The sequence below is a fragment of the Myotis lucifugus genome, unplaced genomic scaffold (genome assembly GCF_000147115.1).
Source record: "Myotis lucifugus unplaced genomic scaffold, Myoluc2.0 scaffold_1414, whole genome shotgun sequence".
Lineage (NCBI taxonomy): Eukaryota > Metazoa > Chordata > Mammalia > Chiroptera > Vespertilionidae > Myotis > Myotis lucifugus.
Genome location: NW_005872462.1, coordinates 14,758 through 38,860, shown reverse-complemented (window position 1 = coordinate 38,860; position 24,103 = coordinate 14,758). Strand labels below are relative to the sequence as shown.

The following is a 24,103-nucleotide window of genomic DNA, read 5'->3' as shown; positions in this document are numbered from 1 at the left end:
GCCGCGGGAGGCCGGGGCGGCTGCGCGTGGGGCGCGGGGCGCTGGGCCCTGGACTCGGGGTAGAGACGCCCCTCCCCTGTGTCCGCGGGTCAGCCCCGCAGGCCCCGTCCAACCGCACCCGCCTCTGTCCCCCAACGAGCAGACCCTCCTGGGGCCCAGGAGGCGGGAAGTGTCCCCCCCGGGGGTCGCCCTCCCCGTCATTTGGAAACAGACTCTGTCCTCTGTCCGTTCTGCTCCCGCCCCTGTGCACAGGCAGGTGCCCTGAGCGCCACATTAAATAGGAAGCCATTCCGGGGGCCGAGCAAGATGCCCGTGATCAGGGGAAGCAGGGAGCCCGACGTCCCAACACCCATCCCTCACGGGGACATTTCCCCAGTGTTTTGTGTTTTGTTTTGTTAGAGAGAGAAGGGGGGCGGGGAGAGACAAAGAGAAACACGCGGATTGGCTGCCTCCTGTGCCCACCCGACCTGGGCCTGGGGAACCTGCAACCAAGGTCCATGCCCTGGACCCACGACCCTCCAGTCCCGCGCTGATGCTCTGCCCGCCCAGGGCACAGGCCCGGCTGAAGGGGCCATTTCTCTGAGTCTGTGCTGAGCAGCTGTGGGCTGTTGGAAGGTGTGTAAATCCCAAAGGCAATCGGAAGTGAAAGAAATGCCAGCCCGGGGGCCTATCCGTGGGTTGGCGGCGTGTGCAGAGGCCGACACTGATATTTGTCACTTTCTCTGCAGCCGCGACCTGGTGATTCTGAGAAGGAGCCAGAAGAGCCCAGATGAAAAGCCCTGCTTCCTCTCCCTGAGCTGTGACCCCAGTGGAGGTGAAGGAATCGTTTCTGTTGGCATTTTAAGTTCAGCAAGAAATATGGAAGTGTACTTAGGAGAGGAGTACTGTGGCACCAGTAGGGGCAGGAGTGTTGGTAATGTGCTGGATACCAGGTTTGTGACTCCCCGCGTGCAGCTCCTTTCAGGGCGGGTTTCTGTGTCCCAGCTCTGGGAGCTCCTGCTTCTCTGAATTGGCCTCAGACACTAGGGGGAGGAGCCAGAAACACCAGCAGCCGGAGTTCAGGCCTCGGGGGAGGATCCCAGGACAGTCGGGGTCAGCCCTGGTGTGTTTGCAGCTGGAAACTGACAGCTGGTGGGCGGGAGCTGAGCTGGCCAGGGTCCCAGCCAGTGCCTGGGAGAGGCCTCTTCTCTGTGTAACTCGCAGGGTCTGTTTTCCAAACGGTAATCTGTCCATCAGTCGGGACTTTGAACATATCTCCTTGAAGGAAGCCCTTTCCAAACAGTGGGCAGCCCAGCACTGCCAACCAGCATACTTAACCCGCGGCTATGCTTTCTGATTTTCTTCTGATTTTTTGCAAAGAACATGTCCTAACCTCTCTTTTATGTCACTCAAAATAGGAACTGTTTTATGTGCCATGCAGGTTGGAAGTAGTAGATGTGTTTATTGAGCTTTAGAATATGCTTGTGCTACAAGATTACACATTTGTTATCAAATTCAATTCTTTCATAAGCTGCTAAGTGGCAGGTGTAGTCTGTCCTCCCTTGCATTTTCCTTGGAAGCCACCACCCCTCCCACCTCACCGGGAAAACAATCTCAGGACAAGTATTGGCCTGGAAACCCTTATTTTCAGATGTGACCATTAAAGGTGATAATGTGCCGGGCCGGTGTGGCTAGTGGTTGAGCATCGGTCCACCCATAAGCTGGGAGGTCACGGTTGGATTCCTGGTCAGGGCACATGCCCGAGTTGCAGGCTCCATCCCCAGTAGAGGGCAATGGGGAGGCAGTCGATCTGTGATTCTCTCTCATCATTGATGTTTCTATCTCTTCTCCCTTCCACTTTCTGAAATAAATTTTAAACATTTAAAATAATTTATCAATTTTAAAAAGTGATAATGTATGAAAATAAAGGGACAATTTTTATTTTTTATTTTTAGTGAACATGAAAAGATTATTTTGTACAAAAAATGTCTAAAATTGGAGTCCGCTGCACAAGCTTGTAAAATAAAGGTAAGTCATTACTAAATTGGAACTAAGTTGAAAATCGCAGTTGTTTTTGTACTGTGCACATTTGTTTTATGTTGGCTTAGTAATCCTCAATGCTCTCCCTTTCAAATTGGACCATTTGTTAGCTATGGCAACGCCATGTCATGTATAGTGTTAATACAGTTAATGCTGTTGTGCTCTTCAGCTTTGGAAAACTCAGTTAAAAATCCGGTTTCTTTTGATATAAAATGTAGGTGCCAAGAAAACCACAAGCAGAGTTGGGACCAAAATACTGAGAAAAAAACCCAGGTAGAGGAGTTTCAGACCAGGGCACCAGGAAGTTAAAGAGATCGGGCCAGGCCAGGGCCTTCACCATGAAACAGTGTCGCAATGAAGGTGGGTGAGGTGGTCAGCCAGGGGGCGGGGCAGCGAGCTGGAACCCTGGCCCCGCCTGTCCTGTGGGCTGGTCGCTGATGTCCCACCACTTAGCCCAGCCGAGGGCAAACTACAGCCCGCGGGCCGGATCCGGCCCGTTCGAAGACCATACCCTTTTATGTAATGATGTTTACTTTGAATTTATATTAGTTCACACAAACACTCCATCCATGCTTTTGTTCCGGCCCTCCGGTCCAGTTTAAGAACCCATTGTGGCCCTCGAGTCAAAAAGTTTGCCCACCCCTGGCTTAGCCCCAGCCTAGTGGGCAGTGCTGGGGGCCGAAGGAAAGAAACCCTTGGGTGGTTCCCATCCCTGAAGTCCTGTGTTGCTGTTACTTACAGATGACAGGATTGGTTGTTCCAGGATGTGTCAGAGGCATATTCATGATCATGGCTTCTAAAGTCCTTTAAACAAGGTGATGCACGCATTGAAGAAGTGTTGAGTGCCCATTGATGCCACATACTGTATCAGGCACTTAGGAGCTAGCATCATCAATTAAATTGGAACAAAGCCCTCATGTTAATATTACAGCGGACCGGACATAGTAGGTTCAATGTGCAAAATAGGTTCCGTTTGATAGTGAGAAAGTCTTAGGGATTAAGGAGCAGGAAAGGGATCCTGTGGAGGTTGGAATGTGGGTGTGGGAGTGTAGGGAGGTGTTGGCTTACTGGTTGATGACAGTGACGTTGTTGGTGCCGCTGAGGTTTTAGATCGGGATCTGTCTTCAGCTGTGGTCTGTGTGATCCCTGGGTGTGTGTGTCTCGGAAGGTGGGTGTTTCTGTAACTTCTGTGGAGGGACGTGCAGTGCAAAGGGCATTTCATTCAGGGAAAGGTTTGGTTTTATGGGGCTTCATCTGGGCCAATCATATATTAAAGTTAAAAATAGTAGGGATGCATGTTTTTGAGCACTTTCTCAATGGAAGATACTGGAAATTTTAACACTGATCGTCATCGTAGCAACCACATGAAATCGATTTGCTCCTGACTCAGGTTTGGCATCTGCCCTGAGGTGTGCGTGCACCCACACACGTGCGCCCACACAAACATGCGCACACACACACAGACACACACATATAAACATGCAGGGTAGGAGAGCCATCACTATACACACACACACACACACACACACACACGCAGGGTAGGAGAGCCATCACAGCACACACACACACACACACACACGCAGGGTAGCAGAGCCATCACAGCACACACACACACACACACACACACACACACGCAGGGTAGGAGAGCCATCACAGCACACACACACACACACACACACACACACACGCAGGGTAGGAGAGCCATCACAGCACACACACACACACACACACACACACACGCAGGGTAGCAGAGCCATCACTGACACACACACACACACACACACACACACGCAGAGTAGCCTTTGCTGAGCACCTGTCTGTCTGAGTCTAAAGCCTGTTCCCTTCCCACTGAGCGGCTGTGTTGTCCGGACCACAGGGAACGTGGTTTGGTTTAAAGTGTGGACAAAATGGGGCAGCATAAAGCATTGCACAAAATTTACTATTTCAGCAAACACTGCCTGGGCTCTGGCCGGCCCTGCTCTGTATTAAATAATATTAAAGCAACTTGCAGTACATTAAGCCGTCAGATTGCTATGGTTTATCTTTGATTCCTCCTATAAGTATGTAAAATGTTATTTTACATGTGATTGTGTAGTTTAAATTTTTTATTTAAATGGTTCTGAGTAGTTTTTAGACTATAACTGTTCTAGCGAAACCTAAGTGAACTTTTAGACTCTTGACTGCTTCACTGTTACTTAGGTCACAGCAGGAAGTGACCTTAAGTAGCGACTGTTGTTCCATATTGTTACTTTCCTAACTTCTGTTTTATGCCAGTTGCTCTCCTTTGGTGAAAAGCCGTGTGTGTTCGTCAGTAAAGTTGTGGTGCACGTGCGACCCGTCCCAGCAAAGTCTCCCACAAGCTCTCCTGCTCTGGGGACCAGGGTGGACCTGGAGAGGGTCCACGCCATGGTGGAGGCCATGGGGTCCACGCTGTCCCCTGGAGCTCAGCAGCTGATGAGTATGGTCAGATTCCAGCAGCAGGTACGTGGAAGGGCTTTCTTTCCAGACGCCTGTAAACGGGGTAAATGGTGGCTTTTTATAAGGACACTAGAGGCTCGGTGCACGAAATCATGCACGGGGAGAGGCCCTAGGCCTGGCCTGTGATCAGGGCCGTCTTCCGCCCGCTCCCCAGTCCCCAGTCCCGCCCCGCCACCACCCACCCCGGTTCCCCGTGGTTCCCCGTTGGCCATTCAGCGATTGGAGCCTGCGGGCTTGAGGGAGGGACCGAGAGGTGGTCAATGCACCTCATAGCGATTGGTCGATTGGTCGTTCTGGTCGTTACGCAGTTCCGGTCGCTGGCCTTTTATTATATAGGATGGAGTGATTTAAACTTTCCTTTGCATTTTTATTATTGCTGTGACCAATCTTTCCTTACTGATGGAAAATAGCGCTGTGTAGATCTAGTCTCTGGAAAAAGTATTTTGTTGCAGAGTTCACAGCTCTCCAGGAGCTCCCTCCCTCCCTCCCTCACTCACTCATTTCACTCGTGTTGATGAGCAGCTGCTCAGGGCCTAAGGCCCTGCTTGGCTCCTGTAGCCGCTCCAGGCCAGTTCCCTGCAGCCTGTCTTCAAGGGTCTCCCGAGTCCCGGGGCCCTGGGGCCGTGCGAGGGCGGGAGCCGAGGAAGAGGAAAGGCTCGAGGAAGGGCAGCGCTTCTCCAGGCCCCTTCTCAGGAGGAAGGCGGGTCAGGCAGGTGAATGGGGGGTCAAGTTCAGATGGAAAGAGTGTGACTTAAATCTCCAGGGCCAGAGGAGCAGGGCGTGGCTAGGACGGCAGAGTGCATTTCTCAGCCATGTGTCCAGGTTTGGGGTGTTTGTTGGTTTAATTCTAAATGTAACGTGGCTCCTTTGCCGTGGATTCAGGCCTTTCAGAAGGACAGTGAGTGAATAAGTGCTCCCCTGCGGCACCCTCTTCCCCACCTGCTGTGACTCCTCCTGGCGGGTTCTCTGCATGTGGACCGCTTACAAGTCCTCCCACCCAGCACGTGTGTTGTAACCTGCTTTCCCCACGCCGGGCCAACTCATTACATATGGGGACATGTGGGGAGCCCCCGGGGAAAGAAAGAAGATGACCCCAGTGCTTCTTCTTTTAAACAAGACAATGAAAGACATCCTCCTGGGGGGCGGCTGTATTAATGGAGCGATTCCTGCAGGACAGGCCTGGTTCTCTGGGAGTGCTCAGTGTTAGCACAGCAGCTACGGAATGTCTCCTGGAAAATGCCCTGTGAGCAGGGTCACCCCTCACTGCGTGTAAACTAGGATGTTCCATGAGCAGGACTCCTGCTCTGTGGGTGGTGTGAGCAGGCTGTTCAGGACCTTCGGGGTGAACATGGGCGCGGCCAGTCCTGAGGGCCCTGGGCGGTGAGGTCCCAGGCGCTCCCTGCTTTGCTGGTGCCTGCGGTTACTTGTTTTTGAAAGTTTACTAATTTATCTCTTGTGCTTGAAGTTCAGAACTGCAGGCTTTGTGCTTGTGTTAGCGATGTGGAATGATGGGGTCGGAACCTGTATCAAAGTGCCTGTGTATAGTTGTCATTTCATGTCACTGACTGAGGGACGGGCCCCGTTTGCTGGGAGAAAATATATGCAGTTGAGTTGAGGACCCAAAACATAATCTATTAGCCTACAAACGACTGAGGCAGACAGAGCTCAAAGGGAGCTCGTGTTCGTCATGGAACATGTCTAGTCGTTGCAGGCGTCACAGATTTCCCACCACACAAGCGGGAAGCGTGTCACCAGCCGGGCGTCTCCATGCCTGTGGGTCCTGGGACATCCTCAGGTTGGCGACCACGTGGGAAGTGACAGGTGATACTTAATCCTGTGGACACTACCCATTCCTGTGACTCTGGAGAGCCCACATTTACTTCCATGAGCCAGGAAGGAACTGTTAACTGCCATTGCTGTTGTACTAAGTGTGCTGGTATTTGTTTTAGCATTTTCTTGAGGAAAAACCACAGTCATGAGATGACAAGCCCGGACTGGAATGGGGTTGCCGGGTCGCGTCCTGGTTCCCACTCACCAGCTGTGCGGCCTGGGCCGGGTGACCTTGAACCTGGTCCCCTCAGCTGCTGGTGGCAGTCATGGTGGCTGCCTGCATAGGGCTGTGTCGGGGACCCAGTGGAGAATGGCCGCGGCCTGGTTCTAAATTACCGCAAACTTTCTCCGGTCATTGCTGTTGACAGCCCTATTCCCTGTTCCCTCAGCGCTGCCTTCCCCTGGGGGAGCAGCTGCAGGCGGTTCTGGGGAGCGCTGCCTCCAGGCGGGTGCTGGGCCTGTGGGCCTCGGCGCCCTCGGGAACCTGCGACCGGCCGACCTGCGCACCTGTGCCTCTCAGAGCCGGGCTGACTTCGGGACGCAGGACAGAAGACGTGACAGCTCCCGGGGATGAGAGCGCACGGCCCCCCGGGGGAGGGAACCCCGCACCCCTCGGAGAGTGGGACATTGCGCCCCAGAGCCATCCTCTCCCCGGGAGGGACCTTCAGCTCGCCACGGCGTCTTCCTTACCAAAGAGGGCGAGTGACAGCCCCGCGGCCCCTGCCCCCGAGCTGCTGCCCCTCCTCCAGGACGTGTGCGGGCAGGTGCGCCGGCTCCGAGGGGCTCAGAGCGCCGCGTGGCCGGGACACGGCCCCACGCCCAGCGAAGGCGGCCTTGGTGGCGGGTAAGTCTTTGCCTATGGACTCAGAGCGGGTGAGGGGCTGCATGGGAAGCAGCAGGCTGTGTGTTGCTGCTGGTTGTCTAGTGGCTTTTGTTGCCGTGTGGAGGTCAGGGTCATGTTTGGTCTTTAATTCCCTTTAGGATGGGAGAGCCGCCCGCCTGCTCCTACTTGGAAAAGATTCTGTCCAAGAACCTGGAGCTGATGGAGAGGAGGCTGACGGACTACCTGGACGAGCGTCTGCGGGCCCTGCAGGAGCACGTGGATGGCCAGGTGGCGCTGCTGGCCCACCTGCTGCAGACACACCTGCTGCAGAGCCCCGGCTCCCCGCCCCCGCCCCCGGGGATGCCGCTCACGCGCTGTGACTCTGGGGACAGACTCTCCAACGGAGAGAGATAGGCGCTCCCGTGCGCCGTGCATGCAGATATTTATTACCTATTTATTACAACGCGACCCAAAGCTCCGAGCCAGTGTCGATGTCATTGGAGGATCAGCATCCTACTTGCATCAAGTGACCTCAGCGTTCATTCCCTGTGCTTGTGACGTGACCCCCGTGACGTGACCCCCGGGCTGCATGAGAGTGGATGACCTTCCTTGTGCTTGTGACGTGACCCCGTGCCCCAGTGTGAGTGTGATCGGGTCAGGAGTTATTTTTGTTTGCAGAGTTCATACTTCTGTGTTTAAATCTTTAAAACATTTAAGGATTTCTACTATAGTTCTTTGGTGTGTATTGTGTATGTATTTGAAGTATGCACTGTTTTAATTTATGTAAAGACCCTATATTTTAGGGTTATGGGGAAAATGGTTAGAGTATTTTGGTTTTTGTTTTCCTAATTGATTGTTCTTGGAAAACCAGGTATTAAGACTTGCAGCCTTTTATTTCAGATCACGGGTTATATTTTATATTGTTCTTCTCAGTAAGAAATTAGTTGTGTTTGGCATTTGTAAAATTAGTGTCCATTGGGGCCATTTTTTTATGTTCTTTCTTATTGTAGCTGTGGAAGGAAAGTAAAATCAAAACTGGCCTCTTTGTCAGAATTATTTTAGATTTAGCGGTTGATGCAAAACGAGAGACTATCGTGCTGTCCCTCCCCCCAGAAAGCGGGGACCCTCCTTGCCGAGCTGATGCCGGGTCCTCCCAGAGCCTGTGGTGGGTGTGAGCGACGAGGCTCGCGCTGGGTGAGGCGTGTGGCGGGCAGATGGCCGTTCTCTGTGGTGGCCTCGTGTCAGGAAGCGTAACCATTGCATGTGCTGAAGGTGATGTATTTGCATCTAAAAATAATTGGTCCACTCTGGAAACTCAGTAAAATGGGGAGAAAAGGGGATAATGTTTTGGACATGATGTCCCAGCACCAGCCTGGCCTATGGGTGCCCAGTTTTCTCTCCCTCTTTCTGCTCTTCTGTTCTGTCTCCTTAAACAGGAAGAATGGCACGTGTCCCTACATCATTACTGTCCTAGTAAATGTGAAAGTCGCTCTCCCCTCCCCTCTGCTGTGTTGGTGCTGAAGGGCCGTCACATTCAGTCAGCACAGTCGTGTGCACAGAACGTTGAGGGCTCACTCTGAGGAGTGGCATCCTTGGGTGGTTTCATCCTTGTGTGAACAGGATAGTGCACCTCCACACGCCTGGACGGTACCGCCTGCTGCACGCCTGGGCTCCATGGTCCAGCCTGTGGCCCCTGGCTACACACCTGCACAGCGTGTTCCTGTGGAAAACAACACGAGACGAAACGAAGCGCGAGAGAATGATGCAATCAAGAGATTCAGTAAACAACATGCATGAGGCTGCTGCCCGCGTGATGTGGCTGCTGTTTTGTCTCCAATTCTCTTTAAAGTAGAAAAAGCACATCCTAAAGTAATGACTGCAAGTATAATACAGGCCCAGCCGGCGTGCTCAGTGCTTGGGCGTGGACCCAGGAACCAAAAAGTCACGGTTCGATTCCCGGTCAGGGCACAGGCCCGGGTTGCAGGCTTGATCCCCTGTGTGGGACTTGCAGGAGGCAGCAGATCCATGATTCTAATCATTGATGTTTCTATGTCTTCCCCTTTCTCTCTGAAATCAATAAAAATATGTTAAATAAATAAGTATAGAAAACCAAGATGGCGGCATAGGTAAACACCTGAAATTGCTGCCTCACACAACCACTTCAAAAAATACAACTAAAAGACAAAACAGACATCATCCAGAACCACAGGAAGGCTGGCTGAGTGGAAATTCTACAACTAGAAGGAAAGAGAAAAGCACACTGAGACTCAGAGGAGGTTCGGAAGTAAAGTGCAGAGGTACGGAGGCGCGCGCGTGGAAAAGGCTGGCAACGGAGGACGCATGTGTCTTTTTCAGTCTGGAGGGAGTCTCAAGCTCCTGAGGGCTCTGAACTCCACTTCCGGGCGAGTCTCTGAGGACCCAGACTCATACGGGGAGAAACTGGTCTGTCTGGCAGCGGGCGGAACTCGAGGGTGGCTCTCTCTCAGAGGTGCTTTCAGTGACTACCGCGGGACACAGACATGGGGCCTCTTGGGGTAGGGCTGAGGACCAGCCATAGCTGCTTGCTCCGCCCTGTTGATTCCCTGAGACCCCGCCCCACCCAAGCTGCAAGCAGAGGCTTTTGCATATGAAAGGCCTGGCCCTTTGCAATCTAAAATTACCTAACAAACTGCAGCTGGGTCAGTGAGACCCAGAACATCCAAAAGAAGGCTCAAGGCCCCACAGCAGCTTGCATTGCTTCACAGCTCGGCCTCATCTGGGCACCTCCAAACCCGAAACAAGGAAGAGGAATCTGCAGATCTCTCCATAGCTCCTGCTGGGTAGCCTCAGGCAGATGCTAAATTAGCACCCCTTTAAAGATCCAAGAGCCAGTGTACCCAGTGGTCAGATTGGGACCATCCAGATTACAACTCCTCAGATCCATAAGGGACACACTCAGGGGGCAGACTCAGTGAGCACCAAAGCCCCACTGAAGCAAGTTTTGCCCCATAAGGGTGTCTCCAGCACAGAAGTTCTCCCACTGTAGACACAGCTGATTCGCACAGCCAATTGGCCTGGAGGTCAATTCCTCCCAGTGATACCAACAACAATCAAGGCTTAACTACAAGACTGTGCACACAGCTCACAAAGGGGTGCACCAAGAGTGTCCACCTCAGGTAATTGGGGAGGCTGAGCCACTGGGCCTTATAGGACACCTAGCACACAAAGCCACTCTATCAACACAGGGAAGCAGCCAAAATGAGGAGACAAAGAGATCACAAATGACAGAAATGGAGGAAAGCAAACTACTGGATATAGAGTTCAAAACCACGGTTATAAGGTTTTTCAAGAATTTTCTAGAAACTGCCGATAAATTTAGTGAAACCCTCGAGGATATGAAAAAGGACCAACTAGAAATTAAGCATACACTGACTGAAATAAAGAATAATATACAGAGATCCAACAGCAGACAAGAGGATCCCAAGAATCCAGTCAAAAATTTGAAATATGAAGAAGCAAAAAATACCCAACCAGAAAAGCAAAAAGAAAAAAGAATCCAAAAATATGAAGATAGTGTAAGGAGCCTCTGAGACAACTTCAAGCAAACCAACATCCAAATTATAGGGATGCCAGAAGAAGAGAGAGAGCAAGATATTGAAAACCTATTTGAAGAAATAATGACAAAACTTCCCCTACCTGGTGAAAGAAATAGACTTACAAGTCCAGGAAGTGCAGAGAACCCCAAACAAAAGGAATCCGAAGAGGACCACACCAAGACACATCATAATTAAAATGCCAAGGGCAAAAGACAAAGAGAGAATCTTAAAAGCAGCAAGAGAAAAACAATTAGTTACCTACAAGGGAGTACCCATACGATTGTCAGGTGATTTCTCAACAGAAACTGTGCAGGCCAGAAGGGAGTGGCAAGAAATATTCAAAGTGATGAATACCAAGAACCTACAACCAAGATTACTTTACCCAGCAAAGCTATCATTCAGAATTGAAGGTCAGATAAAGAGCTTCACTGATAAGAAAAAGCTAAAGGAGTACATCACCACCAAACCAGTATTATACGAAATGCTGAAAGGTATTCTTTAAGAAGAGGAAGAAGAAAAAGGTAAAGATAAAAATTATGAACAACAAATACATATCTATCAACAAGTGAATCTAAAAATCAAGTGAATAAAAAATCTGATGAACAGAGTAAACTGGTGAATAGAATCAGGGGCATAGAAAGGGAGTGGACTGACAATTCTCAGGGGGAAAGGGGTGTGGGGGGTGTGGGAAGAGACTGGACAAAAATCATACACCTATGGATGAGGACAGTGGGGGGGGGGGGTAAGGGCAGAGGGTGGGGTGGGAACTGGGTGGAGGGGAGCTATGGGAGGGGAAAGCAACAACTAATAATCTGAACAATAAAGATTTATTTAATAAAAAATAAATAAGTATAGTGTAATAAATACATCAGTTGATAACATAGTTGTTTATTTTCATTATCAAGTACTATGTACTGTACATAGTCATATGTGCTGTACTTTTATACACCTGGAACAGCAGTAGGTTTGTTTACACCAGCATTGCCACAAACGTAAATAAATTATGTCACGCCGTCACTATGTGATAGGAATTTTTTAGCTTCCTTATCATGTAGATCACCATCAAACAAGCGGTCCATTGATTATTTTTAGAGAGAGTGGGAGAGTGGGGGAGAGACACAGAGAAGGAAACATTGATGTGAAAGAGACATATCGATTGGTTGCCACCTGGGCCTGGGGAGTGAGCCTGCAACCGAGGTTCGTGACCTGGACGGAATCGAACCTGGGACCCTTTAGTCCACGGGCCATGCTCTAACCACTAATCAAACCAGCGAGGGCTAGCACTGAACTATTAAGTATTAAGAGTTTTTAGCTTCCCACATTTGTCTTTTTCTTTTAATTTTAAAATTGAAATCTTAAACTTGCTTTTGATCAACAAATTCTGAAAATAAGGGGAAATACAACCGAAAAGGTCAAAACTTAGAATTCAGTGATTCAAAATAGCATTTCTGCTTCCTGGGGGCTGAACTCTAAGTACAATGGAACAGAATTCAGAACCCCAGGGCGGAGCCGGGGGGCCGAGCGGTGATGTCACAGCCCGCTGCGCGGAAGCTGGAGCTGGACCATGGCTGGGCCTCGGACCGCACTCCGCACAGGATGAAGCCATAGCTCCCTTCTTCTCCAGTGGCAGGCTCGACCTTTCGCGGCCTTTGACTGAGTAAGGACCAGTATGGTAGCAAGTGACGGGTTTGATACAATAACCTGTTTCCTAAGGTCTTTAAGTAATTTTTTTCTAGTTGGCCTTCCTCCCTACCCGAGGGTGTAACTGTTCCAAGGATGCTTGGCAGTCATGTTGTTGTTGTTTTAAACATGTTTTATTGATTTCTGAGAAGAAGGGAGAGGGAGAGAGAGAAACATCAATGATGAGAGAATCATCAATTGGCTGCCCGCTACTGGGAATTGAGCCCGCTCCCCAGGCATGGGCCCTGACCTGGAATCGAACCATCGAACCATTCAAGGGATGACCCTCAAGAACTGAGCCACACCGGTCGGGCAGCGTCACATTGTTTATTCTTTCTTCCTGGGCCATGGTTCTCATTTCAATGTTAAATTACACAAATTGCTTATTCCAACCAAATTGAATTTCCTGGGAAGATTTGGGAGGAAAAATGGCAGAAAGGCCCATGGTCTCCTAGTGACAGGATGGTCTAGTGACAAGGGCTCCTAGAGTCCCCTTAAACCAGGAGGTGGCATGACAGTTGTCAGAGGACAGTTAAAGGCCTTTCTTCCTGAAAACAGCACGGCAAGTGGGTTTGCTCATGCTCAGTGTTGTCAAGCATGGCATTCGGGAAAGAGCCGTTCCCTTAGTTCTGTGCTTGGAATAGTTTTAAGTTTGATGAGCAGCAAGGGGCAGTCCTGACTCCATCAGCAAGGAGAGTTCACGAGACCTAGGTGGAGGGAGTGAAACCATTTGGCTCATGTGCGGCCTGCTTGTTACTCACCGCTAGCTGCCCGTTACTGCCTGCGAGAGGGAGAACGTCCTTCCCACCACCTGTCCTGTTTCCTTCTCTCTCACTTTGCATTTCAGTCCCTTTTCATCCACGAATAAAACCTCGACCCCCACGTGGCTGGGCCGGCCGAGGCCCTGGGCCCCCCTGGGAGACCGTCCGTGTTTTACAGGCATAGGCCTGCGGGTGGGGGTTCATGCTTCCTTCTCGGGAGCAGCACACTGAGGCCGAGCCGGGCTGTGGGCAGGGGAGCCAGTCACCGCCCTGCACTCCCTGCCCAGGTGCCGGGAAGATGTTTGACATCAGGATCATGACGGCCGTCGGGGTCGCCTTGCTGATCGCCATAGTCCTGCTGATGTTCTGTGTCACCAGCCTTCTATTCAAACTGACCAGCATATTGAAGTAAGTGACGTGGTTAGAGTGGCCACTCCCTGAGCTGGAGCAGGGCACGCCCTGCCCTGGGCCGCCCCCCGGGGTCAGGAACAGGGCAGATGGGAAAAGGCAGAGGCAGGTGAGCATGGAATCCCGGCCCTTCCCCTCGGGGCTGGGCTGTGAGCTCACAGTGAGGTTCCCAGCGGGCAGGCGGCTCTGGGTCAGCGCTGTCCGCTGCCCGGGCCTCGGGGAGCTGCCCCTCCGCGGGGACTCACACCCTGGCCGGCCCTGCCCGTGTCCCGGGCGCTGCAGACTGTGGATCGCGGGGCAGGCGCGTGGGAGCCTCTGCCTCGGTTCGCCCAGAGGACGGGCTCGGTCAGTCTCCCCAGCCCGAGCTCGGAGCTCCCGGGGTTCCCTCCTCCATCGCCCACGGCCTTGGGGACAGGGAGGTGCCTGTAGGCGTGGGGAGCCGAGCTGGTGAAGATCCGGGGACACCAGAGAAGGAGGGGAGCTCAGGCAGGTCATTCAGTTGGGGGGAGAGGACCCTTCAAATGTGGGAGGTTCGCTGGCAGAAGCCGTGGAGCTCCTGCTCTAGGGAGGGGGGCTGTGCACTAGGTCAATCCAGACCCCGGGGCAGCTGACAGGCGCCAGCCCCCCACCCGGGCTCCGCAGTTGGGGCCTCAGCCACTGGGGGAGCAGCGCTGGCAGCTCCTCTCCCTTCGTGCTGGGTCTGGCCTGGCATCTCTGGCGTCTTGGTAGAGCACGTGACCTGGAGCCTGGGCAGGGCAGAGCTTTCCGCTTGGGCTGGGCCGCCCCAGACCCCCGGCACCCTGACCGCAGGCACAGGTGGGCTGAGGGGGTTCTAATCCCTCCTGTGTGTCTCTTTTCTTAAGAGCTCCAAAGCTACCGGTGTGTTTGGTTCTAAAAAGTGTCCCGTCCATGGTCACCAGGGACAAGATCGCCGCAGCCTCGTCCATCACCGCCAGCTGCTACCCTGGCCTCCAGCTCTACGACGAGTGTCAGCTGTGCGCTGACTCCAAGTCCCTGCCGCCCGGCTTCTGCGACGTGAGCGAGGGGCTCTGACCGGCGGGCATGGCACCTGCAGGAGTGACCTTTCTTAGCAGAATGTTTTATCCGAGTCGTTTTATAGTGTTCCCACTGTGTTTGTGCTACAGGACGTTCATGTGCTTTTGAATAAACGCAGAATTGAAAATACCCGCCCCGCCTCGGGGATGTTTGGTGTCGTTAGTGAGCCATGTGCTGAAACTGGGCATCACCCACTTTGGGACGTGGAGCAACCGGCTCGTAATGTCGCATGCAGCAGAGGCGGGCAGGAGTAGGAACTAAAAAGGCACGTCGGCGATTTGACAGGAGGCAGCATCGTGCCAGGCGCTGGGGATGAAAACTTCTTATCCCGGCCGCCTCGGGGAAGGGGACGCCGTCTCCGGAAGAGACACGTGTCCTGGCGGGAAGCCCTCTGAGACCCGGAACCGGTCCTTCCATCTGCACTCTACGAGGATCAGGACGGACCCCCAGCCGTGGCCTGTGCTGACTGGAGGGCCCGCCGTCCGTCCAGGCGTCCATCTCCTCCCGGCCTGGAGCCTGACTTGGGCTCCGAAGGGACAAGGTTTCCGGGGGGACCCTCCCCTGGCAGCACTGGCTCCTCACGGCAGAGGCCAGGGCACAGCAGGGCCAGGTCAGCAGGAGCGGAAGGAGGAGGGGAGAGTCCTGGGCGCAAGGCAGGGAGCTGTGGACGAGGCAGAGATGAAACCTGGGCCAGGTAAGGGGCTCCCGGGCTTACACCCCGGGCCTGGGACCCAGCTGCTCGCTGCCACGGAGATGCGGTACCAGAGCCCTAACGTGCAGACTGCACAGCCCATGCAGCGAAGCCATTAACACATTCCATTCACATTGGCAAACACCACCTGAGAGACCATTGGGACACTGCTTCCCAATCACATCTCCTGTCAGACACACGCAGAAGAACCTAGCATTGGTTTTTCAACCACCTGCATCTCTGTGCATCCGTGGTCCTCGCTCTGAGGGTAGTGATATGGCTACAATCTTGGGGAGGCGTTTTCTAAATCAATGAAGAGACTACACACCAGAAGCTATAAAACTTGACTGACGGGCTCAACTTGAGGTGAGAGGGAACCCTCGAGAATGACAAAGAAATACCCCGGAGCCGCGCGCCGTGAACGCCCATGGGCGAGGGAAGGCTGGGCAGGTGGCTGCTGTGTGCCTCCCGTGTCCCCTGTACAGGATCCGGAAATGGAGCAGATTCCTCCACAAGCAGAGATCCAAGGATAATAAAGCACCTGTATTCCCTCACGTGGTTTCCAAAATGGACGCGTTTATTTTTAGATGCAAATACATCCCCTTCAGCACATGCAATGGTTACACTTCCTGACGACAAAGCCGGCAGCGAGCACAGCCATCTCCTCGCCCACGCCGCCCTCAGGGTGCGCCCGGCGCTCACACCCAGCACAGGCGCTGGGGACGGGCATCAGCGCGGCAAGGGGTCCCGTGCTTCCCGGTGGATGGAGATAAAACAAGGTAACCGCCCTCGCGTCCCGTCCAACACAAATCTCCAGCAACGAACCCCCACGGAGGGGGCACGGGCCTTCCTTCCGTCACCACGACACAGGAAGCCAGCGCCAGCGCCACCGCCCCGGCGGCACAGAGGGCCGACCTGCGCCTGTTCTCTGGGAGCAGCGCCAGTGCAAGTCCGTGAGCGCAGAGGTTCCGACTTACAGATAACCAAAGAGAAAAACAACTACCAAATCCTCAGTGCACTATTTCTCTCCCTCCTAAGATGAGGAAATAAGGTCTTTCATAGATAAAAAATACACTTCTATCAAACACACCTCATGGGAGAGCCTTAAAAATTTTAAACACTTAAAACAACATCGAGGGACACAAATCTCTGTAAGAGTGAATAACTCTGCGAACAAAAATAACTCCTGACCCGATCACGCTCACACTCGGGCACGGGGTCACGTCACAAGCACAAGGAAGGCCATCCACTCTCATGCAGCCCGGGGGTCACGTCACGGGGGTCACGTCACAAGCACAGGGAATGAACGCTGAGGTCACTTGATGCAAGTAGGATGCTGATCCTCCAATGACATCGACACTGGCTCGGAGCTTTGGGTCGCGTTGTAATAAATAGGTAATAAATATCTGCATGCACGGCGCACGGGAGCGCCTATCTCTCTCCGTTGGAGAGTCTGTCCCCAGAGTCACAGCGCGTGAGCGGCATCCCCGGGGGCGGGGGCGGGGAGCCGGGGCTCTGCAGCAGGTGTGTCTGCAGCAGGTGGGCCAGCAGCGCCACCTGGCCATCCACGTGCTCCTGCAGGGCCCGCAGACGCTCGTCCAGGTAGTCCGTCAGCCTCCTCTCCATCAGCTCCAGGTTCTTGGACAGAATCTTTTCCAAGTAGGAGCAGGCGGGCGGCTCTCCCATCCTAAAGGGAATTAAAGACCAAACATGACCCTGACCTCCACACGGCAACAAAAGCCACTAGACAACCAGCAGCAACACACAGCCTGCTGCTTCCCATGCAGCCCCTCACCCGCTCTGAGTCCATAGGCAAAGACTTACCCACCACCAAGGCCGCCTTCGCTGGGCGTGGGGCCGTGTCCCGGCCACGCGGCACTCTGAGCCCCACGGAGCCGGCGCACCTGCCCGCACACGTCCTGGAGGAGGGGCAGCAGCTCGGGGGCAGGGGCCGCGGGGCTGTCACTCGCCCTCTTTGGTAAGGAAGACGCCGTGGCGAGCTGAAGGTCCCTCCCGGGGAGAGGATGGCTCTGGGGCGCAATGTCCCACTCTCCGAGGGGTGCGGGGTTCCCTCCCCCGGGGGGCCGTGCGCTCTCATCCCCGGGAGCTGTCACGTCTTCTGTCCCGCGTCCCGAAGTCAGCCCGGCTCTGAGAGGCACAGGTGCGCAGGTCGGCCGGTCGCAGGTTCCCGAGGGCGCCGAGGCCCACAGGCCCAGCACCCGCCTGGAGGCAGCGCTCCCCAGAACCGCCTGCAGCTGCTCCCCCAGGGGAAGGCAGCGCTGAGGGAACAGGGAATAGGGCTGTCAACAGCAATGACCGGAGAAAGTTTGCGGTAATTTAGAACCAGGCCGCGGCCATTCTCCACTGGGTCCCCGACACAGCCCTATGCAGGCAGCCACCATGACTGCCACCAGCAGCTGAGGGGACCAGGTTCAAGGTCACCCGGCCCAGGCCGCACAGCTGGTGAGTGGGAACCAGGACGCGACCCGGCAACCCCATTCCAGTCCGGGCTTGTCATCTCATGACTGTGGTTTTTCCTCAAGAAAATGCTAAAACAAATACCAGCACACTTAGTACAACAGCAATGGCAGTTAACAGTTCCTTCCTGGCTCATGGAAGTAAATGTGGGCTCTCCAGAGTCACAGGAATGGGTAGTGTCCACAGGATTAAGTATCACCTGTCACTTCCCACGTGGTCGCCAACCTGAGGATGTCCCAGGACCCACAGGCATGGAGACGCCCGGCTGGTGACACGCTTCCCGCTTGTGTGGTGGGAAATCTGTGATGCCTGCAACGACTAGACATGTTCCATGACGAACACGAGCTCCCTTTGAGCTCTGTCTGCCTCAGTCGTTTGTAGGCTAATAGATTATGTTTTGGGTCCTCAACTGCATATATTTTCTCCCAGCAAACGGGGCCGGTCCCTCAGTCAGTAACATGAAATGACAACTATACGCAGGCACTTTGATACAGGCTCCCACCCCATCATTCCACATCGCTAACGCAAGCACAAAGCCTGCAGTTCTGAACTTCAAGCACAAGAGATAAATTAGTAAACTTTCAAAAACAAGTAACCGCAGGCACCAGCAAAGCAGGGAGCGCCTGGGACCTCACCGCCCAGGGCCCTCAGGACTGGCCGCGCCCATGTTCACCCCGAAGGTCCTGAACAGCCTGCTCACACCACCCACAGAGCAGGAGTCCTGCTCATGGAACATCCTAGTTTACACGCAGTGAGGGGTGACCCTGCTCACAGGGCATTTTCCAGGAGACATTCCGTAGCTGCTGTGCTAACACTGAGCACTCCCAGAGAACCAGGCCTGTCCTGCAGGAATCGCTCCATTAATACAGCCGCCCCCCAGGAGGACGTCTTTCATTGTCTTGTTTAAAAGAAGAAGCACTGGGGTCATCTTCTTTCTTTCCCCGGGGGCTCCCCACATGTCCCCATATGTAATGAGTTGGCCCGGCGTGGGGAAAGCAGGTTACAACACACGTGCTGGGTGGGAGGACTTGTAAGCGGTCCACATGCAGAGAACCCGCCAGGAGGAGTCACAGCAGGTGGGGAAGAGGGTGCCGCAGGGGAGCACTTATTCACTCACTGTCCTTCTGAAAGGCCTGAATCCACGGCAAAGGAGCCACGTTACATTTAGAATTAAACCAACAAACACCCCAAACCTGGACACATGGCTGAGAAATGCACTCTGCCGTCCTAGCCACGCCCTGCTCCTCTGGCCCTGGAGATTTAAGTCACACTCTTTCCATCTGAACTTGACCCCCCATTCACCTGCCTGACCCGCCTTCCTCCTGAGAAGGGGCCTGGAGAAGCGCTGCCCTTCCTCGAGCCTTTCCTCTTCCTCGGCTCCCGCCCTCGCACGGCCCCAGGGCCCCGGGACTCGGGAGACCCTTGAAGACAGGCTGCAGGGAACTGGCCTGGAGCGGCTACAGGAGCCAAGCAGGGCCTTAGGCCCTGAGCAGCTGCTCATCAACACGAGTGAAATGAGTGAGTGAGGGAGGGAGGGAGGGAGTGAGGGAGGGAGGGAGGGAGCTCCTGGAGAGCTGTGAACTCTGCAACAAAATACTTTTTCCAGAGACTAGATCTACACAGCGCTATTTTCCATCAGTAAGGAAAGATTGGTCACAGCAATAATAAAAGTGCAAAGGAAAGTTTAAATCACTCCATCCTATATAATAAAAGGCCAGTGACCATAACTGCGTAACGACCAGAACGACCAATCGACCAATCACCTCTCGGTCCCTCCCCCAAGCCCACAGGCTCAGATAGCTGAATGGCCAACGGGGAACCACGGGGAACCGGGGTGGGTGGTGGCAGGGCGGGACTGGGGACTGGGGAGCGGGCGGAAGACGGCCCTGATCACAGGCCAGGCCTAGGGCCTCTCCCCGTGCATGATTTCGTGCACCGAGCCTCTAGTGTCCTTATAAAAAGCGACCATATACCCAGTTTACAGGCGTCTGGAAAGAAAGCCCCTCCACGTACCTGCTGCTGGAATCTGACCATACTCATCAGCTGCTGAGCTCCAGGGGACAGCGTGGACCCCATGGCCTCCACCATGGCGTGGACCCTCTCCAGGTCCACCCTGGTCCCCAGAGCAGGAGAGCTTGTGGGAGACTTTGCTGGGACGGGTCGCACGTGCACCACAACTTTACTGACGAACACACACGGCTTTTCACCAAAGGAGAGCAACTGGCATAAAACAGAAGTTAGGAAAGTAACAATATGGAACAACAATCGCTACTTAAGGTCACTTCCTGCTGTGACCTAAGTAACAGTGAAGCAGTCAAGAGTCTAAAAGTTCACTTAGGTTTCGCTAGAACAGTTATAGTCTAAAAACTACTCAGAACCATTTAAATAAAAAATTTAAACTACACAATCACATGTAAAATAACATTTTACATACTTATAGGAGGAATCAAAGATAAACCATAGCAATCTGACGGCTTAATGTACTGCAAGTTGCTTTAATATTATTTAATACAGAGCAGGGCCGGCCAGAGCCCAGGCAGTGTTTGCTGAAATAGTAAATTTTGTGCAATGCTTTATGCTGCCCCATTTTGTCCACACTTTAAACCAAACCACGTTCCCTGTGGTCCGGACAACACAGCCGCTCAGTGGGAAGGGAACAGGCTTTAGACTCAGACAGACAGGTGCTCAGCAAAGGCTACTCTGCGTGTGTGTGTGTGTGTGTGTGTGTGTGTGTGTGTGCGTGTGCGCCCGCGTGCAGATGCCAAACCTTAGTCAGGAGCAAATCGATTTCATGTGGTTGCTGCGATGAGATCAGTGTTTCACATGGTTGCTACGGTGACGATCAGTGTTAAAATTTCCAGTGTCTACCATTGAGAAAGTGCTCAGAAACATGCATCCCTACTATTTTTATTTTAACTTTAATATATGATTGGCCCAGATGAAGCCCCATACAAACCAATGATTTCCCTGAATGAAACACCCTTTGCACTGCACGTCCCTCCACAGAAGTTACAGAAACACCCACCTTCTGAGACACACACACCCAGGGATCACACAGACCACAGCTGAAGACAGATCCCGATCTAAAACCTCAGCGGCACCAACGTCACTGTCATCAACCAGTAAGCCAACACCTCCCTACACTCCCACACCCACATTCCAACCTCCACAGGATCCCTTTCCTGCTCCTTAATCCCTAAGACTTTCTCACTATCAAACGGAACCTATTTTGCACCTTGAACCTACTATGTCCGGTCCGCTCTAATATTAACACGAGGGCTTTGTTCCAACTTATTTGATGATGCTAGCTCCTAAGTGCCTGATACAGTATGTGGCATCAATGGGCACTCAACACTTCTTCAATGCGTGCATCACCTTGTTTAAAGGACGTTAGAAGCCTGAACATGAATATGCCTCTGACACATCCTGGAACAACCAATCCTGTCATCTGTAAGTAACAGCAACACAGGACTTCAGGGATGGGAACCACCCAAGGGTCTCTTTCCTTCGGCCCCAGCACTGCCCACTGGGCTGGGGCTAAGCGGTGGGACATCAGCGACCAGCCCACAGGACAGGCGGGGCCAGGGTTCCAGCTCACTGCCCCGCCCCCAGGCTGACCCCCTCACCCACCTTCACTGTGACACTGTTTCATGGTGAAGGCCCTGGCCTGGCCCGATCTCTAACTTCCTGGTGCCCTGGTCTGAAACTCCTCTACCTGGGGTTTTTTTTTGGTATTTTGGTCCCAACTCTGCTTGTGGTTTTCTTGGCACCTACATTTTATATCAAAAGAAACCGGATTTTAAACTGAGTTTCCAAAGCTGAAGAGCACAACAGCATTAACTGTATTAACACTATACATGACATGGCGTTGCCATAGCTAACAAATGGTCCAATTTGAAAGGGAGAGCATTGAGGATTACTAAGCCAACATAAAACAAATGTGCACAGTACAAAAACAACTGCGATTTTCAACTTAGTTCCAATTTTGTAATGACTTACCTTTATTTTACAAGCTTGTGCAGCGGACTCCAATTTTAGACATTTTTTGTACAAAATAATCTTTTCATGTTCACTAAAAATAAAAAATAAAAATTGTCCCTTTATTTTCACACATTATCACTTTTTAAAATTGATAAATTATTTTAAATGTTTAAAATTTATTTCAGAAAGTGGAAGGGAGAAGAGAGAGAAACATCAATGATGAGAGAGAATCACAGATCGACTGCCTCCCCATTGCCCTCTACTGGGGATGGAGCCTGCAACTCAGGCATGTGCCGTGACCAGGAATCCAACCGTGACCTCCCAGCTTATGGGTGGACCGATGCTCAACCACTAGCCACACCAGCTGGGCACGTTATCACCTTTAATGGTCACATTTGAAAATAAGGGTTTCCAGGCCAATACTTGTCCTAAGATAGTTTTCCCGGTGAGGTGGGAGGGGTGGTGGCTTCCAAGGAAAATTCAAGGGAGGACAGACTACACCTGCCACTTAGCAGCTTATGAAAGAATTGAATTTGATAACAAATGTGTAATCTTGTAGCACAAGCATATTCTAAAGCTCAATAAACACATCTACTACTTCCAACCTGCATGGTACATAAAACAGTTCCTATTTTGAGTGACATAAAAGAGAGGTTAGGACATGTTCTTTGCAAAAAATCAGAAAAAAATCAGAAAGCATAGCCGCGGGTTAAGTATGCTGGTTGGCAGTGCTGGGCTGCCCACTGTTTGGAAAGGGCTTCCTTCAAGGAGATATGTTCAAAGTCCCGGCTGATGGACAGATTACCGTTTGACCCTGCGAGTTACACAGAGAAGAGGCCTCTCCCAGGCACTGGCTGGGACCCTGGCCAGCTCAGCTCCCGCCCACCAGCTGTCAGTTTCCAGCTGCAAACACACCAGGGCTGACCCCGACTGTCCTGGGATCCTCCCCCGAGGCCTGAACTCCGGCTGCTGGTGTTTCTGGCTCCTCCCCCTAGTGTCTGAGGCCAATTCAGAGAAGCAGGAGCTCCCAGAGCTGGGACACAGAAACCCGCCCTGAAAGGAGCTGCACGCGGGGAGTCACAAACCTGGTATCCAGCACATTACCAACACTCCTGCCCCTACTGGTGCCACAGTACTCCTCTCCTAAGTACACTTCCATATTTCTTGCTGAACTTAAAATGCCAACAGAAACGATTCCTTCACCTCCACTGGGGTCACAGCTCAGGGAGAGGAAGCAGGGCTTTTCATCTGGGCTCTTCTGGCTCCTTTTCAGAATCACCAGGTCGAGGCTGCAGAGAAAGTGACAAATATCAGCCGAAACCGGTTTGGCTCAGTGGATAGAGCGTCGGCCTGCGGACTGAGGGGTCCCGGGTTCGATTCCGGTCAAGGGCATGTACCTTGGTTGCGGGCACACCCCCAGTAGGAGATGTGCAGGAGGCAGCTGGTCGATGTTTCTCTCTCATCGATGTTTCTAACTCTCTATCCCTCTCCCTTCCTCTGTAAAAAATCAATAAAATATATTTAAAAAAAAAAAAGTGACAAATATCAGTGTCGGCCTCTGCACTCGCCGCCAACCCACCGATAGGCCCCCGGGCTGGCATTTCTTTCACTTCCGATTGCCTTTGGGGTTCACACACCTTCCAACAGCCCACAGCTGCTCAGCACAGACTCACAGAGAAATGGCCGCTTCAGCCGGGCCTGTGCCCTGGGCGGGCAGAGCATCAGCGCGGGACTGGAGGGTCGTGGGTCCAGGGCATGGACCTTGGTTGCAGGTTCCCCAGGCCCAGGTCGGGTGGGCACAGGAGGCAGCCAATCCGCGTGTTTCCCTTTGTCTCTCCCCCCACCCCCTTCTCTCTCTAACAAAACAAAACACAAAACACTGGGGAAATGTCCCCGTGAGGGATGGGTGTTGGGACGTCGGGTTCCCTGCTTCCCCTGATCACGGGCATCTTGCTCGGCCCCCGGAATGGCTTCCTATTTAATGTGGCGCTCAGGGCACCTGCCTGTGCACAGGGGCGGGGGCAGAACGGACAGAGGACAGTCTGTTTCCAAACGGGGAGGCGACCCCCGGGGGGGACATTTCTCGCCTCCTGGGCCCCAGGAGGGTCTGCTCGTTGGGGGACAGAGGCGGGTGCGGTTGGACGGGGCCTGCGGGGCTGACCCAGGGACACAGGGCGGGGGCGTCTCTACCCAGTGTCTGGGCCCCGCGCCCTGGGCCAGGCGCACCACGCGCAGCCGCCCCGCCCTCCCGCGCCCCGACCCACCCCTCGCGGTTCTGGCAACGGCTCCCCGCACATCCCGCCCCCAGCTGGCTCCCGGACCC

General features: G+C 53.1%; 3 protein-coding genes across 7 annotated transcripts; 2 read left to right on the top strand and 1 right to left on the bottom strand.

Moving 5' to 3' along the window:
• Window positions 1–418: 418 nt before the first annotated feature.
• LOC102427222 (uncharacterized protein C10orf88-like) lies at window positions 419–8,195 on the top strand. Its single transcript, XM_023748458.1, has 6 exons — window positions 419–581; window positions 729–932; window positions 1,935–2,007; window positions 4,294–4,500; window positions 6,696–7,171; window positions 7,309–8,195. The coding sequence occupies exons 2-6, from the start codon at window positions 859–861 to the stop codon at window positions 7,562–7,564; spliced, it is 1,086 nt and encodes a 361-aa protein (XP_023604226.1). The 5' UTR covers window positions 419–581; window positions 729–858; the 3' UTR covers window positions 7,565–8,195.
• Window positions 8,196–11,523: 3,328 nt separating this feature from the next.
• Window positions 11,524–14,634, top strand: FAM24A (family with sequence similarity 24 member A). Of its 2 annotated transcripts, none has more exons than XM_006107766.3 (3): window positions 11,524–12,382; window positions 13,454–13,574; window positions 14,495–14,634. In XM_006107766.3, the coding sequence occupies exons 2-3, from the start codon at window positions 13,465–13,467 to the stop codon at window positions 14,625–14,627; spliced, it is 243 nt and encodes an 80-aa protein (XP_006107828.2). In that variant the 5' UTR covers window positions 11,524–12,382; window positions 13,454–13,464; the 3' UTR covers window positions 14,628–14,634. The 2 variants fall into 2 exon arrangements, with proteins under 2 accessions (XP_006107828.2, XP_014305263.2); XM_014449777.2 differs by having other exon boundaries at window positions 14,438–14,634.
• A 1,242-nt stretch (window positions 14,635–15,876) lies between these two features.
• CUNH10orf88 (chromosome unknown C10orf88 homolog) lies at window positions 15,877–23,994 on the bottom strand. Of its 4 annotated transcripts, none has more exons than XM_023748457.1 (6): window positions 23,418–23,994; window positions 22,984–23,069; window positions 21,799–21,871; window positions 19,813–20,019; window positions 17,146–17,621; window positions 15,877–17,008 (listed from the first exon to the last, which is right to left on the bottom strand). In XM_023748457.1, exons 4-6 carry the CDS (start codon window positions 19,885–19,887, stop codon window positions 16,753–16,755), a joined length of 807 nt encoding a protein of 268 aa, XP_023604225.1. In that variant the 5' UTR covers window positions 19,888–20,019; window positions 21,799–21,871; window positions 22,984–23,069; window positions 23,418–23,994; the 3' UTR covers window positions 15,877–16,752. The 4 variants fall into 4 exon arrangements, with proteins under 4 accessions (XP_023604225.1, XP_023604222.1, XP_023604223.1 ...); XM_023748454.1 differs by having other exon boundaries at window positions 22,866–23,069; window positions 23,418–23,988; XM_023748455.1 differs by having other exon boundaries at window positions 17,146–17,600; window positions 22,866–23,069; window positions 23,418–23,983.
• Between the last annotated feature and the right edge of the window lie 109 nt (window positions 23,995–24,103).

Excerpts from the sequence above, each read along its gene's own strand:
- LOC102427222 (XM_023748458.1), top strand. The coding sequence starts at position 859 with ATGGAAGTGTACTTAGGAGAGGAGTACTGTGGCACCAGTAGGGGCAGG. Across the intron at positions 2,008-4,293 it reads CACAAGCTTGTAAAATAAAG|TTGCTCTCCTTTGGTGAAAA; the intron begins GTAAGTCATTAC and ends GTTTTATGCCAG. Across the intron at positions 7,172-7,308 it reads GAAGGCGGCCTTGGTGGCGG|GATGGGAGAGCCGCCCGCCT; the intron begins GTAAGTCTTTGC and ends AATTCCCTTTAG.
- CUNH10orf88 (XM_023748454.1), bottom strand. The coding sequence starts at position 22,939 with ATGGAAGTGTACTTAGGAGAGGAGTACTGTGGCACCAGTAGGGGCAGG. Across the intron at positions 21,872-22,865 it reads GGTAATGTGCTGGATACCAG|TGAACATGAAAAGATTATTT; the intron begins GTTTGTGACTCC and ends TTTTATTTTTAG. Across the intron at positions 17,622-19,812 it reads TGGTCAGATTCCAGCAGCAG|CCCTATTCCCTGTTCCCTCA; the intron begins GTACGTGGAGGG and ends TGCTGTTGACAG.
- FAM24A (XM_014449777.2), top strand. The coding sequence starts at position 13,465 with ATGTTTGACATCAGGATCATGACGGCCGTCGGGGTCGCCTTGCTGATC. Across the intron at positions 13,575-14,437 it reads AAACTGACCAGCATATTGAA|AGCTCCAAAGCTACCGGTGT; the intron begins GTAAGTGACGTG and ends TCTTTTCTTAAG.